The sequence below is a fragment of the Alternaria arbusti genome, assembly GCF_024043155.1.
Source record: "Alternaria arbusti strain BMP 1465 chromosome Unknown scaffold_3, whole genome shotgun sequence".
Lineage (NCBI taxonomy): Eukaryota > Fungi > Ascomycota > Dothideomycetes > Pleosporales > Pleosporaceae > Alternaria > Alternaria arbusti.
Genome location: NW_026249943.1, coordinates 1,094,269 through 1,113,479, shown reverse-complemented (window position 1 = coordinate 1,113,479; position 19,211 = coordinate 1,094,269). Strand labels below are relative to the sequence as shown.

At 53.5% G+C, this 19,211-nt stretch overlaps 3 protein-coding genes across 3 annotated transcripts; 1 reads left to right on the top strand and 2 right to left on the bottom strand.

Moving 5' to 3' along the window:
- Positions 1-219: 219 nt before the first annotated feature.
- On the bottom strand, positions 220-6,397 carry J4E86_003010 (uncharacterized protein; the record flags this gene model as incomplete). The annotated part of the gene is made up of 2 exons (XM_051443566.1): positions 220-4,412; positions 4,585-6,397. The coding sequence occupies 2 exons, from the start codon at positions 6,395-6,397 to the stop codon at positions 220-222; spliced, it is 6,006 nt and encodes a 2,001-aa protein (XP_051305061.1).
- Positions 6,398-6,736: 339 nt separating this feature from the next.
- J4E86_003009 (uncharacterized protein) lies at positions 6,737-8,757 on the top strand (the record flags this gene model as incomplete). Its single annotated transcript, XM_051443565.1, has 2 exons — positions 6,737-6,780; positions 6,834-8,757. The coding sequence occupies 2 exons, from the start codon at positions 6,737-6,739 to the stop codon at positions 8,755-8,757; spliced, it is 1,968 nt and encodes a 655-aa protein (XP_051305060.1).
- Positions 8,758-9,566: 809 nt separating this feature from the next.
- Positions 9,567-12,307, bottom strand: J4E86_003008 (uncharacterized protein; the record flags this gene model as incomplete). The annotated part of the gene is made up of 2 exons (XM_051443564.1): positions 9,567-10,860; positions 11,025-12,307. 2 exons carry the CDS (start codon positions 12,305-12,307, stop codon positions 9,567-9,569), a joined length of 2,577 nt encoding a protein of 858 aa, XP_051305059.1.
- Between the last annotated feature and the right edge of the window lie 6,904 nt (positions 12,308-19,211).

The following is a 19,211-nucleotide window of genomic DNA, read 5'->3' as shown; positions in this document are numbered from 1 at the left end:
TAATGTTGCGGCGCTTGTATATATGATGGTTAGATGGTCAGACGGTAGACGCTACATTTAAACGCGCATGCATTTATGTCATAGACATGGAATCTCAGATCAAGCAGAACACCTGCAGTATCATCAATCACTTTTGAACAATGCGAATTTGGAATGCTACTTCATACACCTCCTACATACACCTCTCTCCAAAACTTCATTATGCTCACACATACCCTCCTACCCGCCCATCCCCCTCCCCCGATCCATAACCCCCGCCTTGATCCTCTCCACAACCTCCCTACCCAACCACCTCAACTTCCCATTTTGCCTACACGCCGCATCCGCCCACTCAAACACGCCCTTCAACTGCCTCAGCTCCTCAACCTTCCAGCTCTTCGCCAGCCTACCCAACACCAACCTCGACTCCACGACAGTAGCTCCGGGGTCCAACCAGCTCTTACTGTGTTGATCGAGTGGCAATATGAGTCCTGCGTCGCTGGCAGATATGAACTGCGATAGCGCGGGAAGGGTGAAGATCCAGTGGAAGAGGAGGTTGGCCGTCTTGGATGATTGCGCGTCGTTGAGGGCGACAAGGGTAGAACTAAACGCCGTGGCGTACGTATCGTGGGCAGAGCGGCGGCGAACGTTTAGTGTTTGGTTGCGCTCGAAGGATTTGAGATGGAGTGGGTTGTGCACAAAATCTAGGGTCGTGGGCCAGTACGTCTGATCTGCTGTTTCAAGGCGGCTGATAAGATGGATTTCTGGGAGGAGACAGGGCGCTACTAGTGTCTTTGTTTGTGGCACCTCGTTCCCTTCTTGATTGTCTTTGAAAACGACGTTGATGGGCATGGATATGGCGCGTCCTGTGTCTACGTCCCGCACAACAAGACATCTGGGTTCGGCGGCTAGTACCCAGAAGTGACGGAACGCCTGGAGATGGGCCCGCGAGTCTTGTACGTCGGAGGGAAACAGGGGGTAGAATGCGCAGATCAGACTGGCAATGGCTTTGTTGCTGCGACTGAAGGTCTGGGTACCACCCGCGATGAACAGAGTGCCGAAGGCCATATGAGCTGCGAGATGAGAGCCGTAGGGAATATCTGGACCAATGCGGCCATGGAGACCGCGCAAGCGACGGAAGACGTCGAGATCGCCAGTTCCTGCCATGACAGTTGCGGCGGCTAGAGCAATGAGATCTTGACAGTTCCGGACTGTGTTCTTGGAAAGCTTAGAATCATAGCGTACGGCGGGAAGTTTGTTGATACGTATCAGTTGATCCAAATACTTGATCAGGAAGTCGCGGACCTGAATGTCCCCCGTACCAGCATGCTTGAGACTCACAGCCCACAGCAGACCTGCGATGATGTTGTAAAAGGGCATTTGCTCGCTACGGAGTCGTGTTATACCTTTGAGGTCCCAGGCTTCGCGATAATCGTACGGCAGATTCTTGATGATCCAGGAGTCCGAAGCTTCAATGGTATCCCACATGATGAGATGTTTTGCGAGGGTGCGGAGGAGGAAAATGTCTGGGCGAACGTAGTCGAACTGGGGCAGCGTGTCCGGGATGTCTATCTTGCGCGCGACGGTCTGGTCGTGGGTCTTCATGAAGATGAGGGCAACGGCGATGACTGCTCCAGCTGTGGCTTGATCGAGGATGTGAACAACGTTGACGGGCTTAGGCGCTACAGCGACTGTCATGAGACGCTCAACTATACGCATATCGTGGAGACCTCTAAGATCTTTACCCTTGCCCAGGTTGATGAAGCCGAGCGCGAAGCCCGCAGCCAGCCTGTAAGCTTCATCCCGCAAACTATCTGGTGGTTCTGATGGATCTGGAATCTCAACAAACTCGATCTCTGAAAGCATCACTTCGCTCATGCGACGGTGCTGTGTGTTGTAGTAGAGTAAACCAATGCCCATCAGGCCCGTGGTCTGGGTGTAGGGAGAGAGGTTTAGCTCGGCTGCTCCTTGTGGAAGCATTCTTGTGACATGCACCGACAGCAGTCTTGTAACCAGCGTATCCATGGTACCCATGAATGAGGCGGCTAAGCCCAACAATAAGCCGACCGAAGTCATGGTATGTTTGGGAGTAAGGTACTTGAATGACAGCCACTTCGCAATCGTTCTCAGATGGCCATTCAGACCAAGGCCAAGCAACAGTCCAGCATGCTTGTTCGTCAACTCTGAAGGTTTGTTGTACATGATCCATGACGTGTCGATGCCCTGGGCGTCGCGCGATATGCTGAGACCAGCTGCAGCACCAGCGTTAAAGAATGCCCAAAAGTACTTCTCCTCGGAATAATTTTGCCGTTCTGCAGTGACAACGTTACCCATTGGCTTCATGAGGCATGATGTAGAGAAGCCGTATAGCGGGTATTTCTCTGTCAGCAGAGGTTTCTTGCTGCTGAACTTGATCATGGAACTGCCCAACGGCAAAGAGAACGTGCGCACCATGACCCACTGCATCAGTGTTTTCTGTCCCTCGAGCATTGCTGCATCGTCTTGCCGGTTGTCAGCTTTGTACTCTGCGACAGTCTGCCGCAGAGGTTCTAGCAGCGTGTATGCCTCCATGAACCGCCTATCTTCGCGGAATATGAGTCGCGTGATGTAGTGCCGATCAACTTCAGACGTTGATTGAATTGCTTCCATTCGATCAGCGCCTTGACATATGGTGTGAACGTCTCGTGTTGTGCCAGCTGCATGCAGACCTCCGCCTGTTGTGGCCAAGTGGCTATCATGGGCAAAGTCTGCAACTGGCGTGTGACTAAGATCCAAGTCTTCGCGCTGGACCAGTCTGAGTAGTGAGCTCGACCATGTAGTAGGTGGATTCGCCTGACATCTCGTAATAGCCTCCATGAGTGGTGCTTTAGCGGCTTCCGGCAACGTGGCTAACAGCTCAGGGCTGATATTGCAGGTCCTGATCAGCTCTACAACCTTCTTAGGGCTCGATGCAGGGTCTATGTCACGGAAGAACCTGTGCAATGCTACAGTCCTGGGCGTTACCCCGGCGATGATCTCGTCGATGTTGATGGACGAGTGTGGAGAGGCTTTGGACTTCCGTATGAGCATCGCCAGTGTGGGGAATGGGGCATAATGCTGGGATCCTGTGACAGTGCTAATCCATTCCATGATTGAGGGAGGTGCATCCCATGGCTGTGCATGCAGCCGAACTTTGCTGATCAATGTGGTTTCGTCATATGCCCAATCCTGACTTGAACCCCCATCAAGATCGAAGAATCCACCCTGTCTCCAATCCCATGCTTCCCAACGAAGCCAGTGCCCGATCTGTGCTAACACGGGTGCGAGATTCCCATGTTGCATATCAGAGAAATCTTGGCACAGGGTGTCAAGCTTGCGCTCTTCACGGAAGAGATGGAGCGACACCACAATTTCAGACAAAGACGATATGCGAAGATCCTGCTTCTCCGAGGGAGACAGTCGTCTCCAATGGTCATTGGTGGCTTTGCCGATCGGTGACTGGACATATTGACGAGCAAGTTCAAGGCAAGTTGGTATCATGCCGTTCTTAATGCTGATCTGTTGAACAACTGTTGGCAACTGGCGCTGCAGTGAGTCACGCTTGGCCGGCGGACTCATCGCCGTTGATGTCGGGCTAGAGTGCAAAGCCCAGGCCCAGGGAGAGGATCCCCAACTCTTGGCCTGCGGTGTCGACGTCTGGCGATTGCACATAAGACGCCATGCTGAGTCCTCGTCATCAATTAACTCGTCTGGCTTGGCTTGGCTTGCAGGACGCCCAGAACTTCTTCGCTGAGTTGACTTTGCACGAGTGACCGTCTTCCCCTTCTTCTCATCGATGAAGGGTACCGCGAGAGTGAGCAGAGTCGCTACGAAAGCTGTCCAATCAGCACTCACATGCTCCGCTCCCTCATCCGATAGCGATTTGCGAATGTTCCACCAAATCTCCAGTAGAAATTCGCCTGCATAGTTTGGCAGAACCGTTGAAAGCACTCGGAAGAGTTCAGCAACATAGCCATTCGAGGGAGACAGACGCAATACCATCCGATGGCGACGCAGCTCACCGTCATGTAGCTCTAATTTGCCGCTTTTCCCTAATGACGATAGCCCTCGTAACGGCTGACTCGGTTTTATGATTCGTCTTGACCCTACCGTTGCTCTGGTTTGATCGCGTTGTATGATGGCATACGGATCAAACATCTTCATGGAATCCAAGGTGAGCTTCACCGGTAGGTGGCTACCCCAACCTGCAGTCAACGATAAACAAGGTTCCTGGGGATTTCTTGAATTGAGTTGCGCGATTCGCTCGACATGGCCGTCACGAACTTTCACAAGATCCAGTGCGTTATCTAGCTGTCGCGAGCTGACAAATTTCGGAACGCAAGCATATCGAGGAGCCGCACTGGCCGACCCCGACTGGGTCGCCGATGCGGATGGTGATAGTCTTCTTCGTGAGACTGCGAGCTCACATTCGAGTGGAAGTTGGAGTGACGGATGGGATATGTACAGGTACAGCTTTCTCTCATGAAGAGTTGCTGAATTGAAGGGTGCATTCAGCGTAAGTACCTTTGGCTCATGCCATTCCTACTCAAGCGTTAGTAACGTCATCTTTCTGGGAACGATGCTGACTTGCCTCAGAACTCGAAGGGTTCCCAAGGGCAAAGAGGCCACTTTTGAGGTATTGTGTAACTGGGAGCTCTGCGATGACACTGATGATGAGCTCTTTGTGGAGTCCATCTCCAGGTTGCGGTCCTCCTTTACCATCAGGCGGTGCAAACAGATCATCAAGCTCATCGTAATCTTCTATAGTGTCGAATGTATCCTCGTCCATGACATCGTCCAGGGTGTCATCAATCGATACAGCACCTAAGCTCATTCGGGATGTAACGCTACCAGGGGTGGAGGCTCGATTCCGAGATTGTGAGAAGCCACCAAAACTTGTACGATCGTGACCCAGTGAGTGCCTACTTCGCTGACTTGCATTGAAGCTGCCACCAATACTGGTGCGGGAAGTTGCCATGTCCTGAAACGCGCTTCTGTCAAAGCTCGTTGAAAGTTCAGCCCGTGACAACAGCGAGCTTACTCGCCTGGACTCCTTTGGCTGGCGGGTGATATCAGAGTCGGGATTGAGCTGTGAGGCAAGAGCGTCGTCGACTGCTTGGTCAGAGAGACGTTCCTTGGTGATCTTGAAGGATGGGGGCTGAGTCTTGCTGCGTGGAGCACCACCAAAGCTTTCCCTCAATCTGTCAGCTCCACGAATTGCTGGCGTAGTTGCGCCTGTTCCTGGTGCAGTGCCGCCATATGAGCTACGGCGTCGAGACTTGGCTACTGGCAGAGGGATGTGCTGTTTGCGAGAACTTGATATTGATTTTGGCTCAAGATAGGCCGCAGACCAGATGGTAAATACATTAGTCTCGTGGTTTGCTGTGACTACTAGTAGAAGAGGCTTGTCATTACCACTGCGATCGAACAGAATCTCGTTCCGCGGAGACACGTAGATGATCTCCTCAGCTTTGTCAATTGCCTCGAGTCGCCGATGACCTGAGCCTTGGGAGGTCAAGAAGCTGCTGCGATCACCACCTGCAACAACGCTGACCACCAGTCCCAGCTCCGACAGCGGGTCTGTGAAGGAATATAACCTGGGTATCGACTCTGGATTTAGAGGCGCAACAGGGTTGATCAAATCATCAAGAAACGTGTTTGCACACGACAGGCGAGATTTACCATGTCGCGATGCGCCCATTGAAGAGCCATGCCGCCGGTGGGGTTTATGAAAGCTCTGTGAAAAGGAGAATTGTTGTGAGAGGAAAGACTGGTTGTTCGTGAGGAAGGAGTTCTGTGGAGCCGACGGCAACTGCGGACTGGTGGGCACAGGGTGTAAAGGAGCAAGCTTCCTCTGTAGCACAACACCCCGTGCTGCAGGAAAGGCTTTGTCCACCTCGAAGGGGAGGTTTACGATGTGTGTGGTGCCCGAGAGGAAGAAGACGTGTGCTTGCGACTTCAGGAACACGACGAGAGCACGCGATAGCTTCTCCACCGTGGGCGTTGTGGGACTGGCTGGCGCAGTGGGATCGGTAGCAGGCTGGGTCCCTTGTGTGAGGAAGCCCTTTGCAGGGTCGGCAGACTTGTGTTCTGACGAGTTGTCGGTAGGCTCGTAGGTGCCATGGGAGGGCTCGTCTACCAAGAACCATGTCAAGAGCGCCTGCTTGACCTTCTCTTTCTCAACTTCAAAGTTGAAGACCTTGCGTATAACACCACCTCGCGACCAAATCACATGATACTCGGTGGTGACGAGCTCGTCGGTGTAGCCATCGGGGCTGTCGTCGGTGTAGGTGTCCCAGACATAGTCGCGGTCGGTGCTATCGTCGGTCAGGATGGACTCTTGGACCAGATACTGCAGGGCGGAGGGCTTGTGGACCCCGATTGAGCGAAGGGAGGCCATGCGAAAGATTGGCCCGCAACATGAGGGAGGTTCGGGTGGCGTGTGTGCGTCGGGGTGAGAAGGGCGGTTTGTTTGCGCGGGGCGCGCGATCTGAGGTGACGCGCTGCGGTCGAGCGCGACTTCCCCAGGGAAATGTTGACAAACTCCGCAGCACCTCCGAGCTTCCTTCACCCTCACACATCACGTCGCGCCACTCGTGCACCTCTCATACTGCCAATACAACAATCAGACACCTTTCAGACGTTCTGAATATAGTTGCGCTTCAGGCAGAAGTCGCATCCTTCGCCCCTTCCTCGTTACCTAGGCGGTAGCTTCGCTCACCACCCTCGAGCTGCAAGCATGGAGCCCATTGTCACGACGCAAGGGAAGCTGACTCAGCTGAGGTATGTTCTCACCACGCTGCGCGTCACGCGACTGCTGACATAGCATCTTATAGGTACGAGCTTCCGCATCGCGTACACGACTCTACCGTATACCCCGTCAAAGCCCCCAATGGCTCGACCATCGTACTCTACGGCCACGAGACTGGCGTCGGCATTCTATGGAGAGGCGGACGGCCCTTGAAGAAGACTGCGCCGCCTCCCAAGCAGCCGGCGAAGCCAGCGAAAGTCAATGGAACAAGCAAGGATGCCATCATGATCATCGACTCGGACGATGACGAGCCTGCCAAAGCTGCCGCGGAGCCGCTGCCTAAGGCCGAGTTTGAGGATGAAGAAGAAGAGCTCGACCCAGACCAGCCGTATGCCTCGATCGTTCAGCAGCTGTCTCTGTCGCTCAGCACCCAAGTCCTCCACATCGCCGTACCCCAAATACCGAGCGCGTCTACCCTCCGACCCGCAGATACCATACCTCCCATATTCAGTCAAAACATCCTCTTCACTGTCGCATGCGCCGACTCGACCATCCGTGTCATTACGCTGCCTCTGAGCCCTCCTCCGCATGTCGCAAAAGACAAGCTATACAGCGCGAAGCCACAATTCGGCGAGAACGTTGTCAAGGTCCACGGTCACCAGAGCATTCCAATGGGTGTTACTATGACTTGGACCGCAAGGGGAGAACCAAGCTCTGCAGAAGATGGGGACGACGACGTGGATATGGATGAAGAGGAAGAAGACACGGCGAACTCTAGGCGCAAACCACAATCGCGCGCTGACGGAGGCTTCGACATACTTGTGGCATCCCACTCCGCCGAACTGGGAGGTTTGCTCAAGCTGTTCCGTTTTGAGCTGTCGGAGACGTCACTAAAGGTGTCCCATCCTGTCACGCCTTACAAAACGCTGGCTCTCAGCAAGCCTGCCTCTCGTATTGCCTTCAACACCGCTCAATATCCGAAGCCTCGCCATTCGCAACTACTGATCGCGGACTCGGCTGGCACTACGCGCATTTACGATCCTTTTACATTACCAGCTCGTAAACGACGAGGAAGCGGTAGTCGCACGGAGCCTGGCGCATTCGTGGGAACCTTCAGGTCATCCTTCGAGAGCGTCAAGAACATTGCGCTCACCCCTGCTGTTCTCCCATCGCGTAAAGCTATCATCGACGCAGCGTGGGCTTCCGATGGTCGTCATATAATAGCTCTCCTGGCAGACGGCGAGTGGGGCGTCTGGGATGTCGACCGGTCTGGTCCAAGTCCTCCAGCAGATCCATCGGCATTTTCTCTTCGGGGGTATGTTGGTACAGCCGAGAAAGAAGGAACCTCTGGCGGCGCATCGAGTCCAAAGCGCGGAAGCCGTAATTCACTCGCTCCAATGACACCGAATACACGTAAGCGGAAAGAGGAAACGCTCTTCCAGGGCAGCGCGTCAAGTTCCACAGTCGCAACCAGAGGTGGCGTTTCTGTTGCTAGCATCACGTCAAATAACGGAGTATCGGCAGAGGACTCGGTCCTCATTTGGTACGGGACCGAAATTCACAGGATAGCAGATCTGATGAAGTTCTGGACTCGCACTGCTTCCGCCAGCAGCGGAGGTTCCTTGCCTGGCCCCGGTCTCCAACAACAGGATGTTGTACTTTGCGGCGAATCCATCACCTCCGTCTCACAGTTCGACACCACAGCCCAAGCCTCGCGCATGGCCGTCGCAAGAGATACTCTCATCTCAGCGGAGCACCGCCTCATCATAACCGCCAGCACCAGTCAGCCTCTTGGACGTGATCTAAACGCCATATTCGCGCGCGAAAAGGTGGAAGATGAAACATCCACCCGAACAGACCAGGCTCTCCTCACTCGTGGCGAGCTTGATCTCGGTGGCATGGACAGGATGCTCGAAAGTATGGAAGGCAGCGGAACTAGTGCAGCTGTTTCCAAGAACTTGACCATGGGTGGGCCTCGGAAGGTTCTCTTCGCCTCGTCAGCGGCTTGATCATAAACGACAGCGCAACGATCGATTTGCCTTTGAATAAAAGAAAGTGCGCCGAATGCACGGAAAGCCGGTATTTGAATACGGTATCCCCACATCATCATCCTGATTCTCATAGCCGCCATACAAGCGGTAAGCGGTTCCAAATGCTCCCTAACATGTCCCTTTCCTCTCCTTCGTGTTCTCAAAAAGAAAGCCCAGACCCAAAACATGCTTTCGCGGCCTAAGGTGGAGCTCAGCGACCAGACCCATTCCTGCTGCTCAGTATAGCCTAGCGATACATCAACTACCGTACTGAACCCACAGTCGCCGACAATCGTCCCTTTTACCCCTAGTAACCCTCACAGGCGAAAGGTTCCCGTAATGTAAAAGGTCTCTTTTGTCTGGATAGCTGTGGGCGGTGCGTGCATAATTCCCTCCCAAATTTTCACTCTGAGCTGCCTGTATATCTAGCCGGTCCTTATGGATGTCGGGTGAAGACAATATGCGATTCTGTGGTGACGAGGCGCGTGGGTGCATGACGTGCGTGTCTGTCATGGATGCGTGCGGTGTAGTGCCTGCGTGTGGGGAAGGGCGTGCAACATCTCTTGACCTTTGTGATTGTTGTGATGTGTGCAATGATGTTTGATGAGACAAGTCATTCATCTTTCGCTTTCTTCACGCACGAAACATATGTGTAAAATTATCAGATATATTATCATTACTTCGTCTATTGCCCCAAACGCCATTGCTAAGTAAAATAGAGACAACGATGCATACCTACTCATTCTCAGACAAGAAAGACGTGACGATAGGCTTCTGTGACCACAACCTTACTGAGCGTCGTCCACTACTCTTCCAACAAACCCTTCCAGCCCAGCCATACCCTTGGCACCCCTTTCATTACCTCCGAACAGCCCTGGCCCACCACCAGGCATGACCAACACCTTGGCACCCGTCTCCACGAACTCGCGCGAAGCGATGAATTGGAAGGTCACAATGACTGCACCCTCGGTTGCTGACTTCTCCACTTCATCGTCAAAGCCGAACCCGAAAGCATCATCGTGTCCGTGAGTCTCGAGCGTAGGGTCTTCCGCACGCTCGGCAGCAACGGAAAGCACTTTGGATGAAGCTCTTACGCTAGCAATGTAGACAACGACTGCACTACCAACACTGAGGTCCTTGACACTTTCTGCTTGCTTCTCCTCGAATCGCACTGTAATGACTTTGTGCGCCTTAGGCTCGCGAGTCGCCAAGACCATGCCTTTGCGTATCCTGTTTATTGATGGACTGACAATCGGTGTATCAACGGGTGCGAGGCCCATGGTCCCGACCTGACCTGCATGCAGCTTTCGCACGGGTAGACGCAAATTGCGCAGAGAGGTAATGCGGACGCGTCGCCATTCACTATGCCGATCGCGCAATGAGGCGTTCTTCGATTTCGTGTTCAGTGCGCCAGGAAATGACCTCGATTGCGGAATGGATGGCTTGCGATTTGGCATTGCGCCTCCGCTGTCGCTGTCGTCGGAGCTTACATCGACAGGATAGGGTCCTAATAGCAGCTCGTCACCAACGGCCAGAGACCCGTAGCGGAGGTAGCCCCCGATGATCGCAGATCGATCACTTGATGTATTTGTCCGCACGCTGTAGACGTCTTCGATATAAAAGAGTGGTGAAATTGATGCAGGTGTAAGTGGGGTCATGTCCTTGGGCATGGGCAGTTCTCGAAGGAATGTATGAAGCTTCCGGATTCCTGTTCCTTTGACGGCGCTAGTCAAAACTACCGGCACTGCCGCAAGTGGTGAGTCTGTAAGGAGACTTAGAGCCTTGTCGATCTTAGGATCCCCTTCATCAACTGTGTGTAGATCGGCCTCTAGCACAGATGGAGCTGCATCACCGATGAGAAAAGGCGTCCTGTTGTGCTCTCTCAATACAGAGAACAACTTGGTACAGGTGCTTTTCAGGTCGGTAATGTTAGCCAAATCGAATTTAGTGATGACAATGACAAGCGGTAGTTCCAGGGCGAGGCATAACTGAAGGTGTGCGTGAGACAGATCTAGATCTGCTGCTGCTGGGCCGAGTATTTCTTCCGCTGAAGGTGATGCTCCGAGCTTGCCTGAAGATTCACTGGTGTTGTCAGCTGGGATACACAGGAGTGTCCAATGGGGTTGCCTAGTGGACAAGTTAGCAGAGTCCGCCACATGCATTCGAGACGGGACGGTTGGGAAGAAGATAACCCAGAGGAGTACATGTGAAAGAAGGGGGAGTTGTAATATGCAGGTATCACTTACCAGCCAACAATTCCACGGACAGTGGTTCGTCTAAATCGAGGGTGGCCAGCTGAGTCAGAAAGGAACACAAGTCGGCCGTTCTCCGCTGACTCTACAGCCGAGTGGATGTCAATCCACGAGTCAATGTCCTCAGAGCCATAGTTAGTCACGCGTGACGAGCCTCCCACATCACGGTACCCTATCAGCTCCTGAGTGACAGAGCTGGTCATCCCTGATGCGATTTCGTGTCTGTGTTTCAAAAGACTCAGGCGACTCTTTCCTCTGCCATTATCCAGCGTGGCGGTAGAAAGCGTGCCAAGTAGGCTAGATTTACCGGACATGGTGGCACCGGTCACTGAAACACGCATCTGCTCAGTGACCCCTTTAGACTCGTTAGTCAGAGCCACAACGTTGCTAGCACCGGAGTTAGACGGAACGTCGGCTGCATCTTGCTCATTCCTCTTCGTATGATCGATCAAGTGCTGTTCTGGGCGGACCAGAGCTTCGGCAACTAGTAGTTGCGATTTTACCACCCTCTGTTGTACTGTGCCAGGATTCTCAATCCACTCGCAGTCGCCCACTGGAACCCTGCGCATAACCTCGATTCCACAGCCTAAGCTTGCAGCCATGGCGCGCAAATTGTTCAGGCTCTCTTCCATCTCGTCTTCTGCTAGACCAACGATAGTTCCGTCGTCTGCAACTCCAATCTCGTAGAGCGCACCGCTACTCTCCTCCAATCCCGGCAGTAGACGTTGAGGCATCTCGGGGGCTGACAGACGTGCATCGTCGGGGAAATGAGGTATGACAGGTGCCATGGATGATGACATGTGGTTTGGGCATGACTGCTGTAGGCGCCACAGCAACTGGGTAGTCAGCTGCTCCAGACGATGCTGCTTTGACTGTGTAGATGCCAGTGGTGGGGGAGTGTTGGCCAGGACGCCGGACTCTGATACGCTGCGACCCGCTGGTATAGGTATTTCAGGTCGACGCATGGACCCAGATATATGGCGTGCAGTACTGGAACGGGTGAACGACCGCCGTCGCCTGAGCAGCAGATGTAGCTTGTACTCCGTAGGCCCATCCTGGGGTTCCGCCTCTAACCGTGTGATATGCGTATAATCTATATCGGTGGGGAGGGATGTTGCATTCGCGCTCGTCTCGTCGGTAAGACCACCAAGAGTCGAAGGAATTCGTCGGGGGTTCGTGGCTGGAACCGGGGAGTGCGCAACGCCGCCGATGGGCGTAATCGCCCACGGCGACGAAACGCGCGGAGGGTCGGGGTCGAAGGTGAATATGGAGGCCATGTTGCGTAGTAGAGGTTATGTGTCTTCGTGGTTTTATTCCTCGCGGGAAGGCGCGATCGGGGTAAGACTGGTCAAGTTGCGTATTGCCGCGTTGCGCTGGTGAGTAAGCGTGGTATCGATCGTGAGTTGGTGTGTAAGAAGTGCGTCCGAAATAATTGCGATAATAAAGGAAGCATCGTGACGGGTGTGTAAGGCAAACGATGAGTGGAACTTCGTCAAGCAATGACTTGAGGCAACTCGTCGACGAGTTGCGTGAAGGTGCCAAGCTGGCGTTCAGAAATTAGAGAAAGACATGAGTGTTGGCAATGCTAGTGATGGTGATGCTCGGAGTGACGGGAAAGTTGCGGTGGCATGAGATGGTTGTCGACTGTTGGAAGTATGGAGGTCGCGACTGTCGTGTTAGTCATTGGTGGTCATTGGTCCTAGCTCTGCGGGGAGTCACCGTTCTGCGGAGCGGCCCTCATCCATCGCTCTCAGCCTCAACACGGATCGCCGCAACAGCAGACGCCCTTTTCCCTGGTGCGATTTACAAATCGTATCCGTACTGACCTTGCATTGATTCAAAATTACTGTCGGCTTAAAGCACAGTACTCACTGGTAGGTATCAACACATTCGTTAGCCAACAGCGTTAGAAACATCGTGTGGACTGCAGAATGCAAAACCATCTTGCCGTACGATCATCTGTTGCGTGAATATCCATGCCTGCATTCAGCAGAGCAAAGTACGAATGTGCTGGTCACGTCTCCAGTCTCGTGGAGACTTTACAAGACTTGGTCCATATCTGCATTCCGCGTTGGTTCTGGAGGGCTTCATCTATGTATGCTGTTCTGCCAGTTGCATATCAAGAACGATGTCTGGGATCGTGTGACATCATAACATACACTGGTCTTATTGCTGACTGATTCCGGCACGGCACGCGTATTCGTATCTGAACGCCAGGCATCGACGGGCTTAGGGCGACGATCGGGTTCAGACACGAGAAGGGCGTAATGTTGGCGCAGGCTGGGTACCCAATAACCTTACCTCCATGTGAATATGCCAGTAGCAATGACCAGCTCAGCGCATTGCCTACCAGACTAAGAAGGCGTTACGAGATTAAAGATAATGCTGCAGTCGCCAGACAATGCGACGCTCTAGCGAGTTCGAATCGAAGCACACAAGACACATGCCGACCAAACCCCAGTGCACTACGGCATCAAAACATCTCGGCGCAGGATTCCGCTAAAGCTCAGCCGGCGGTTGAGGCTGAAATGCTACGAAACAGACACCTAAACGTATATGGGACAATGATATGACCGTATGACAGGCTCGCGTCCTCCACCATGAAAGGACTGCTGAAGACCCCTGTTACGGCTGTTGGCCGCTTTGTGCGGTTAATCTATTCCCACGCACATGCCGCCGCCTCATTGAAACAGTCCGCCCATCTGGTGGACGGCTCTGACTTTAGCCGGCTTTCTCGAAGGTGACACTGCACGTTTCCCGCAGTAGTGGACACGCGAGCGCTACGAGCCAAACCATTGCCCTGGAGCCCCATGTGTAACCTTGACCATGCACGTCAGCCTTGCACATGCGAGGACCACATGGTTCAAAACTCCGGCTATTATCTCTGCGATGGCTCACCACGCGAAGGGGATGCGCGTCAGATGTTGGTGTTTGAGTGCTGCTGGGGATGGCATTCTGATGCTTTCTGTTCGTGTGTAAGTTGCGAATGCCTCACTTCTGACAAGCGATGACATATCGCCGACTGCACTGTGGGTAGCCCGCCTAATGCTCATCATTTGCGGCGCAGTGATCTAGAGACGCGAGCGCGAGACCAGGTCGGATTCGGGTACGTTGCCGGGTCACTTGCGCGTCTCGATCACATCGTGGAGACGCTCACAGTGCGTGAAATTCCCACGGAAGATCTCTGGATGCACACATGGGCCACAATTTCGTCAAGATCGAACGATACGTACGCAGGTGAGATGTCTTTCATTTCTTGGCCACACTGTGCTGCGTTCATCGACTCATGCAGGTGATCTAGAAGGTAGTTTTGCTGTGGGGTGGGGCGGTGTTATGGTCGCCTGAGGAAACATACGATTAGACGCTTTGAGATAGGCAAAGTGGACAAGGGAGGGCTGACGCCCGTCACTGTGCCGCCGGCACTGATGTCCTAGGTTGGTAAACACTCCGGTCATCAACCTCGTAGAGGCAGTTCTGCATCGTTGAGACTCCGTTTAACAAATTGGCGAGCGGTCCGATAGCTCGATCGTTCCAGCCGCGGGCAACACAGACGGCGGAGTGAAGTGATTGAAGCCGCGGCGTTACTTCAAGTCAGCCCGTTCGCCCTAGCGGGTTCTGCATGCCGGATCGTCCATTCCATTACCTTGTAGCTAGCCGCCTGTACATAGGGTGCTGAGATCTGAGCCAAACACAACGGTTTTCACGTGATGCCGAATGAATGTACTTCGTGCTCCCCTTGTCTCATCCTTGCTAAGTACACTGAGGGATCAAGTGACTGTCATCCTTCCCGCGCAGCCGCGCCCCGCCGGATCATCCTGGCGATTCTCCAAGCTCCATCCACACGTCAGCAAAAGGCGTGTCGGGCACGCGCTTGGCTGTGGGGGCGAAGCAAGATGGACCGCCGAGGACCCTTTCACGTCATTGTTCCCGGTGCTTGAATTGGACCGAAATCCCGCGTGGTTAGGTACAATCCCTCTCCAAAGCGGTAAGGGGCCAATGAGCAAGGGGTGGTTCCAGCGACTCGGTTCCGACTATACGCTAAGTCTGCCGGGTTTGCAAGGCCAAGCGACAGAGAGATGACCTTGCAAATCGGATTTGGGCCACGAGTCTGTCCTAGAGTCGGATGCGTATCATTGTGTTGTGTGTCAGTGCGGGTCCCGCGCCGCAGAGGCAGGGCGAAACATGAATAATGATCTCTATACTCATTTTCCTGATCAGTAATACAGCGTTAGACGCGTTTCTGAGCTGCAGTGGCTGTCTTGGCAGCATGCACGTCGAAGCTTCAATCACACACACTTTGTGCGAGCGACCAGTGAGCCACCGAACGTGTGTTTGATTGCATATTGTACGTTAAAGCCGGAAATATCCACGTCACCGGTGTCTCCCAAAGTTGCATATATGCATATGTACGTTTGTAACCCGGTGCTGAAAGCCCATTTACGCGGTTGTCGGTTTCCGAAACAAGGGACCATTCGCATGGCGGATTGTTGTTCCGCTGCCCAGTGATGTCAACATGGAGATGAGGAACGAATGGCCACCAGTATCGTAGCCGCTGTTGTACCGATGACATGGTTCTCATGAGTACATACAATTGCCCGGACCACAGTCGTCCACTTGACAACCATTGTCGAATGGTGCGCTGCGCGTTAGTGGCGCCTCTCGGTAGCTTCGGTTCGTTGTTGCATGGTTGGTCCTTCTCCACAGCGGTGGGTGCTTTTTACAAGGCTTTTCCCGCACTAAGTCGTGGCGACAACGGCCCGCTAGACTGATCGTTACTCAAAGTTGAGAAAAGCCGTGCGAGGTCAGTCGGCAGCCTGGCTCGCGTGTTCGTGGCTAATGCATGTGAAACCGGCTCGTAATAATTGGTGCGCATCGAGAAGGCATCGAATCGAATTCGGGTAGAGCATCAGTCATGGACATACGGCTCTGTTGTGAAATCAGTCGCAAGTCATGTTTAAGATTGCAGTGCTGCAAACCTACTGGAACTGCCATACGATCTGATGCTGAATGCTGAATCGTAGAGGTGCTCGGTAAAATTCCCTTCTCGGTCTAAGGTACGAGTTTTCGCACGATTTCGCGCGGCATTGCCGAAGCATGCCGTGCGGGACAGCGTCGGCCACGGTGCTCTGTTCGCTCTTGGACCCTGATAGGGAAGAGGTGCTGACCGATGATTTTGCGTGACCCGTGTGGTCGGATACATCGCAGGGAAAAGCTACAGGGGCACCCTCAACCAGCAGGAACTCCATGTTCCTGCTTTCCTCATTCCTCCAAATCCTCCCGCGATCCCTCGAACGGGTCGGTCAACGCCTTCTTTCGTAATCCAGTCTCATTGGTACGAAGGAGAAGGAGTCCGACGTTGGGTGTGAGGAAATGACATACGCGCTCTTTCAAATAGTTGAGATTGGGACGAGACCGTGTACAGAAGGCCATGTTGTAGCAATTTGGCCAAGTATACGAAGAGATGGTGGTCTTTGCGACCTTGAAGCTGTATATTCGTGGCTTCATAAAGAACAGGCGCTTGCTTGCAAACATTATATACAAAGGAACTGATGACTGTTGAGCGCTTCGCTGGAAGCCTGGTGCTCAAACACTAATGTCACGAAGTGTGACGGAGCCGGGACTGTGTACAAGCCTAAAGCGTACGAGACAAGTCGGAGCTACGATTCCTGCGGCGTAAAAGTGTGCCCTTTGGAAGCTTCGAGTGTCCTGCGGGCCAAATTCCGATTTGGGAAGCGGCACACAATGGTATGGTCGCCAGCTGGCATGCTTCCACCTGTGCGTGTCGATGCTGCATGATATCGAGGCGAAGCCTAATGTCTTTAGCCAGACCGTGACACTTGGTGCTCGGGTATTACACTTAGTTCAACCAGCACCTTCTTTGGTTGTCCTTGAACTGGATAGTTCTAGATCGATCGAGCGATGAGATACAGGATTCATCTACCCACTCGTTTCAGACGCTCTTCTTGGCTTGCACTTATCGTGCGCCATGTGCCCGTTTCTTGCAGTAGTCCGCGTGAATTCGGCTCCACACCTAGGGCATGAGCTTTTCGAGGCGGTCCCTGACTTCTCTCGTTGATGTCGTAAAAGGTTACTGAACGTAGAGAACTGCCGTCCGTTACACCCATGCTCCCAGCATTGGGGCTTCGGTCTAGAGTTCACAACACGTGGCTGCATTGCACTGCCCTGCGTACTTGGAGATGAAGATAGCGCAGGTACTGGACCACCAGCCGGCGGGCCACTCTGCGAAGACTCGTACGATGGATACGCGGCAGGTGTCGTAGAACTTGGAGGGTACATAGTCGGCAGTGGGTGGTGATAATCGCTAGTACCATAAGTAGTTGGAGGGTACGGCTGTGGACTTTCTTCAGTCAGTGGAAAGCTTTGCTAGGCGCTTAATTTGACTTACGGCGAGTAAGAGTTGCTTCCCATCGACTGGCTCGGAACACTATTGTGCGGGGCCGAATAGGAGTAGGAATGGGCCGTAGAAGACATCGGAGATGCATGTCCTCGCATCGAATCAACGGGCTGGTGCTGTTGGTAGGGGCTACGTGGAAGAGATGGATGCTGAGGCTGATAAGGCGGTAGAATGTTATGTTGATCGGATCGTCTTTGCTGGCTGTCATTGGGCAGCGGACTCGAAGCATAGGATGAGCTGTATGGATTTGACGCTGATGATCTTGGTTCTGCGTAAGACTGAAGAGGTGGGTAGCCCGACGAGTAAGACGTCTGTGGAGAGCCGTAGTGGCCCATTCCGTACTGCGAAGATGGCATCATGAAGCCCAAGGTGCTGTCGATATTAGAACAGGCTCAATTCTTGAGGGCTGATAGAGTGATATACCTCATATCTTGCAGTTCCAAGAACGAATCGTCCGACTGTCCGACGTCAACCGGCAGTTGTAGCTCGAGGTCGTGGTTACCAGAAACAGACGTTAATGGCGATGGGAAGAAGGTCAGCGCTCGGCTGGGCTGGCTGTGCGGAGTGCGCAGCGACTGTGGGCTAACGCTATGCGCAAGTCCTGGGTTGGAGTCTTGGAGTGGCTCGTGGTGTGCAGAATATGTTGTTTGCGCAAGAGACGAGTCGGGAGACCTATCTCGATGAGAGGTCAATAAATGGAAGGAGCTGTCAGGTGGAATGTCTTCGAGAACGTGTGAAGTATTCCAGGCTAGCGAAAGTGGGTGCGACCCGGGCGTCTGATAATCAATGGGATTGTGGCGGGGCGTTTGCAAGTTTGCGGCACGGTGGGAGCGAGCTCCTCTTATTTGTGGAATTTCTGGTGGCTGAACAGATAGGTTCTGGTCGGCACGGTCCCTAAGTCTTCGTGAGATGGTCGTCGTCTTGGGTTGATGTGGTTTGGGAGACCGATCGGTCATGTTCAATAATGGAAAGGCAACATTTGATGCGGAAGGTACCAGTGGGGTTGACGTACGTTTGCGTTCCTGAGTACGGCCCGTCGGGAGGAATTATACCAGCCTTATGGCAACTTGACTGCGAGGCAGAATCACGTATCAAACCTTGACATTTGATGGTCTGCGCCCTACATGGGGGAAACTGGACGCACAGGAACAGAGCATCTGAGCTTCATGATCCAACAGCAACAGAGCCGGCTTTGCGGCTGCGGACTGGTTGGAGCCTCGAAGGATCCGTATCCTGGTATCGAACCCAAGCCCTCCGACCGTTGACTAGCCACAGGACGTGCACCCGCGATGGGTGCCTGGCAGGTCTGGGCCGGGGTACCCACGCACCAGCGAGAATTGCGCGACTCTGTCTAGGATGGATGAAAGCAGGTATGCCTGTTAGTCTGCCGACGATGTCTTCGCCATAACCCCCACTACTTGTCCGAAAGCCAGCCCCTGTCAATTAGCGAGTGATGCCATCGCCGCAAGTAGTGTTGGCGAAGCCACGAATACTGGCGTGGATGGATGCCTCATTCACCAAGCAGAGGGTTGGTGGCGCTCACGATCCCGCGCCTGTGACGAGGAGCCATGCCGCGTTGAGTCTGGTATAAGGAATGACCTGTCAGATCCCTCTACGTTAGCCGCGGGTGGGTCGCAATAACGCACGATAGACAGAATGTGGGTGTTGTCGGGTAACATGCAGTCGAAAGAGGAGTGGCGTAAGCCCAGCTTCATCTCGAATATTACTGGCACTGCCACGAGAGCCACGAGAGTATGCTGTTCATG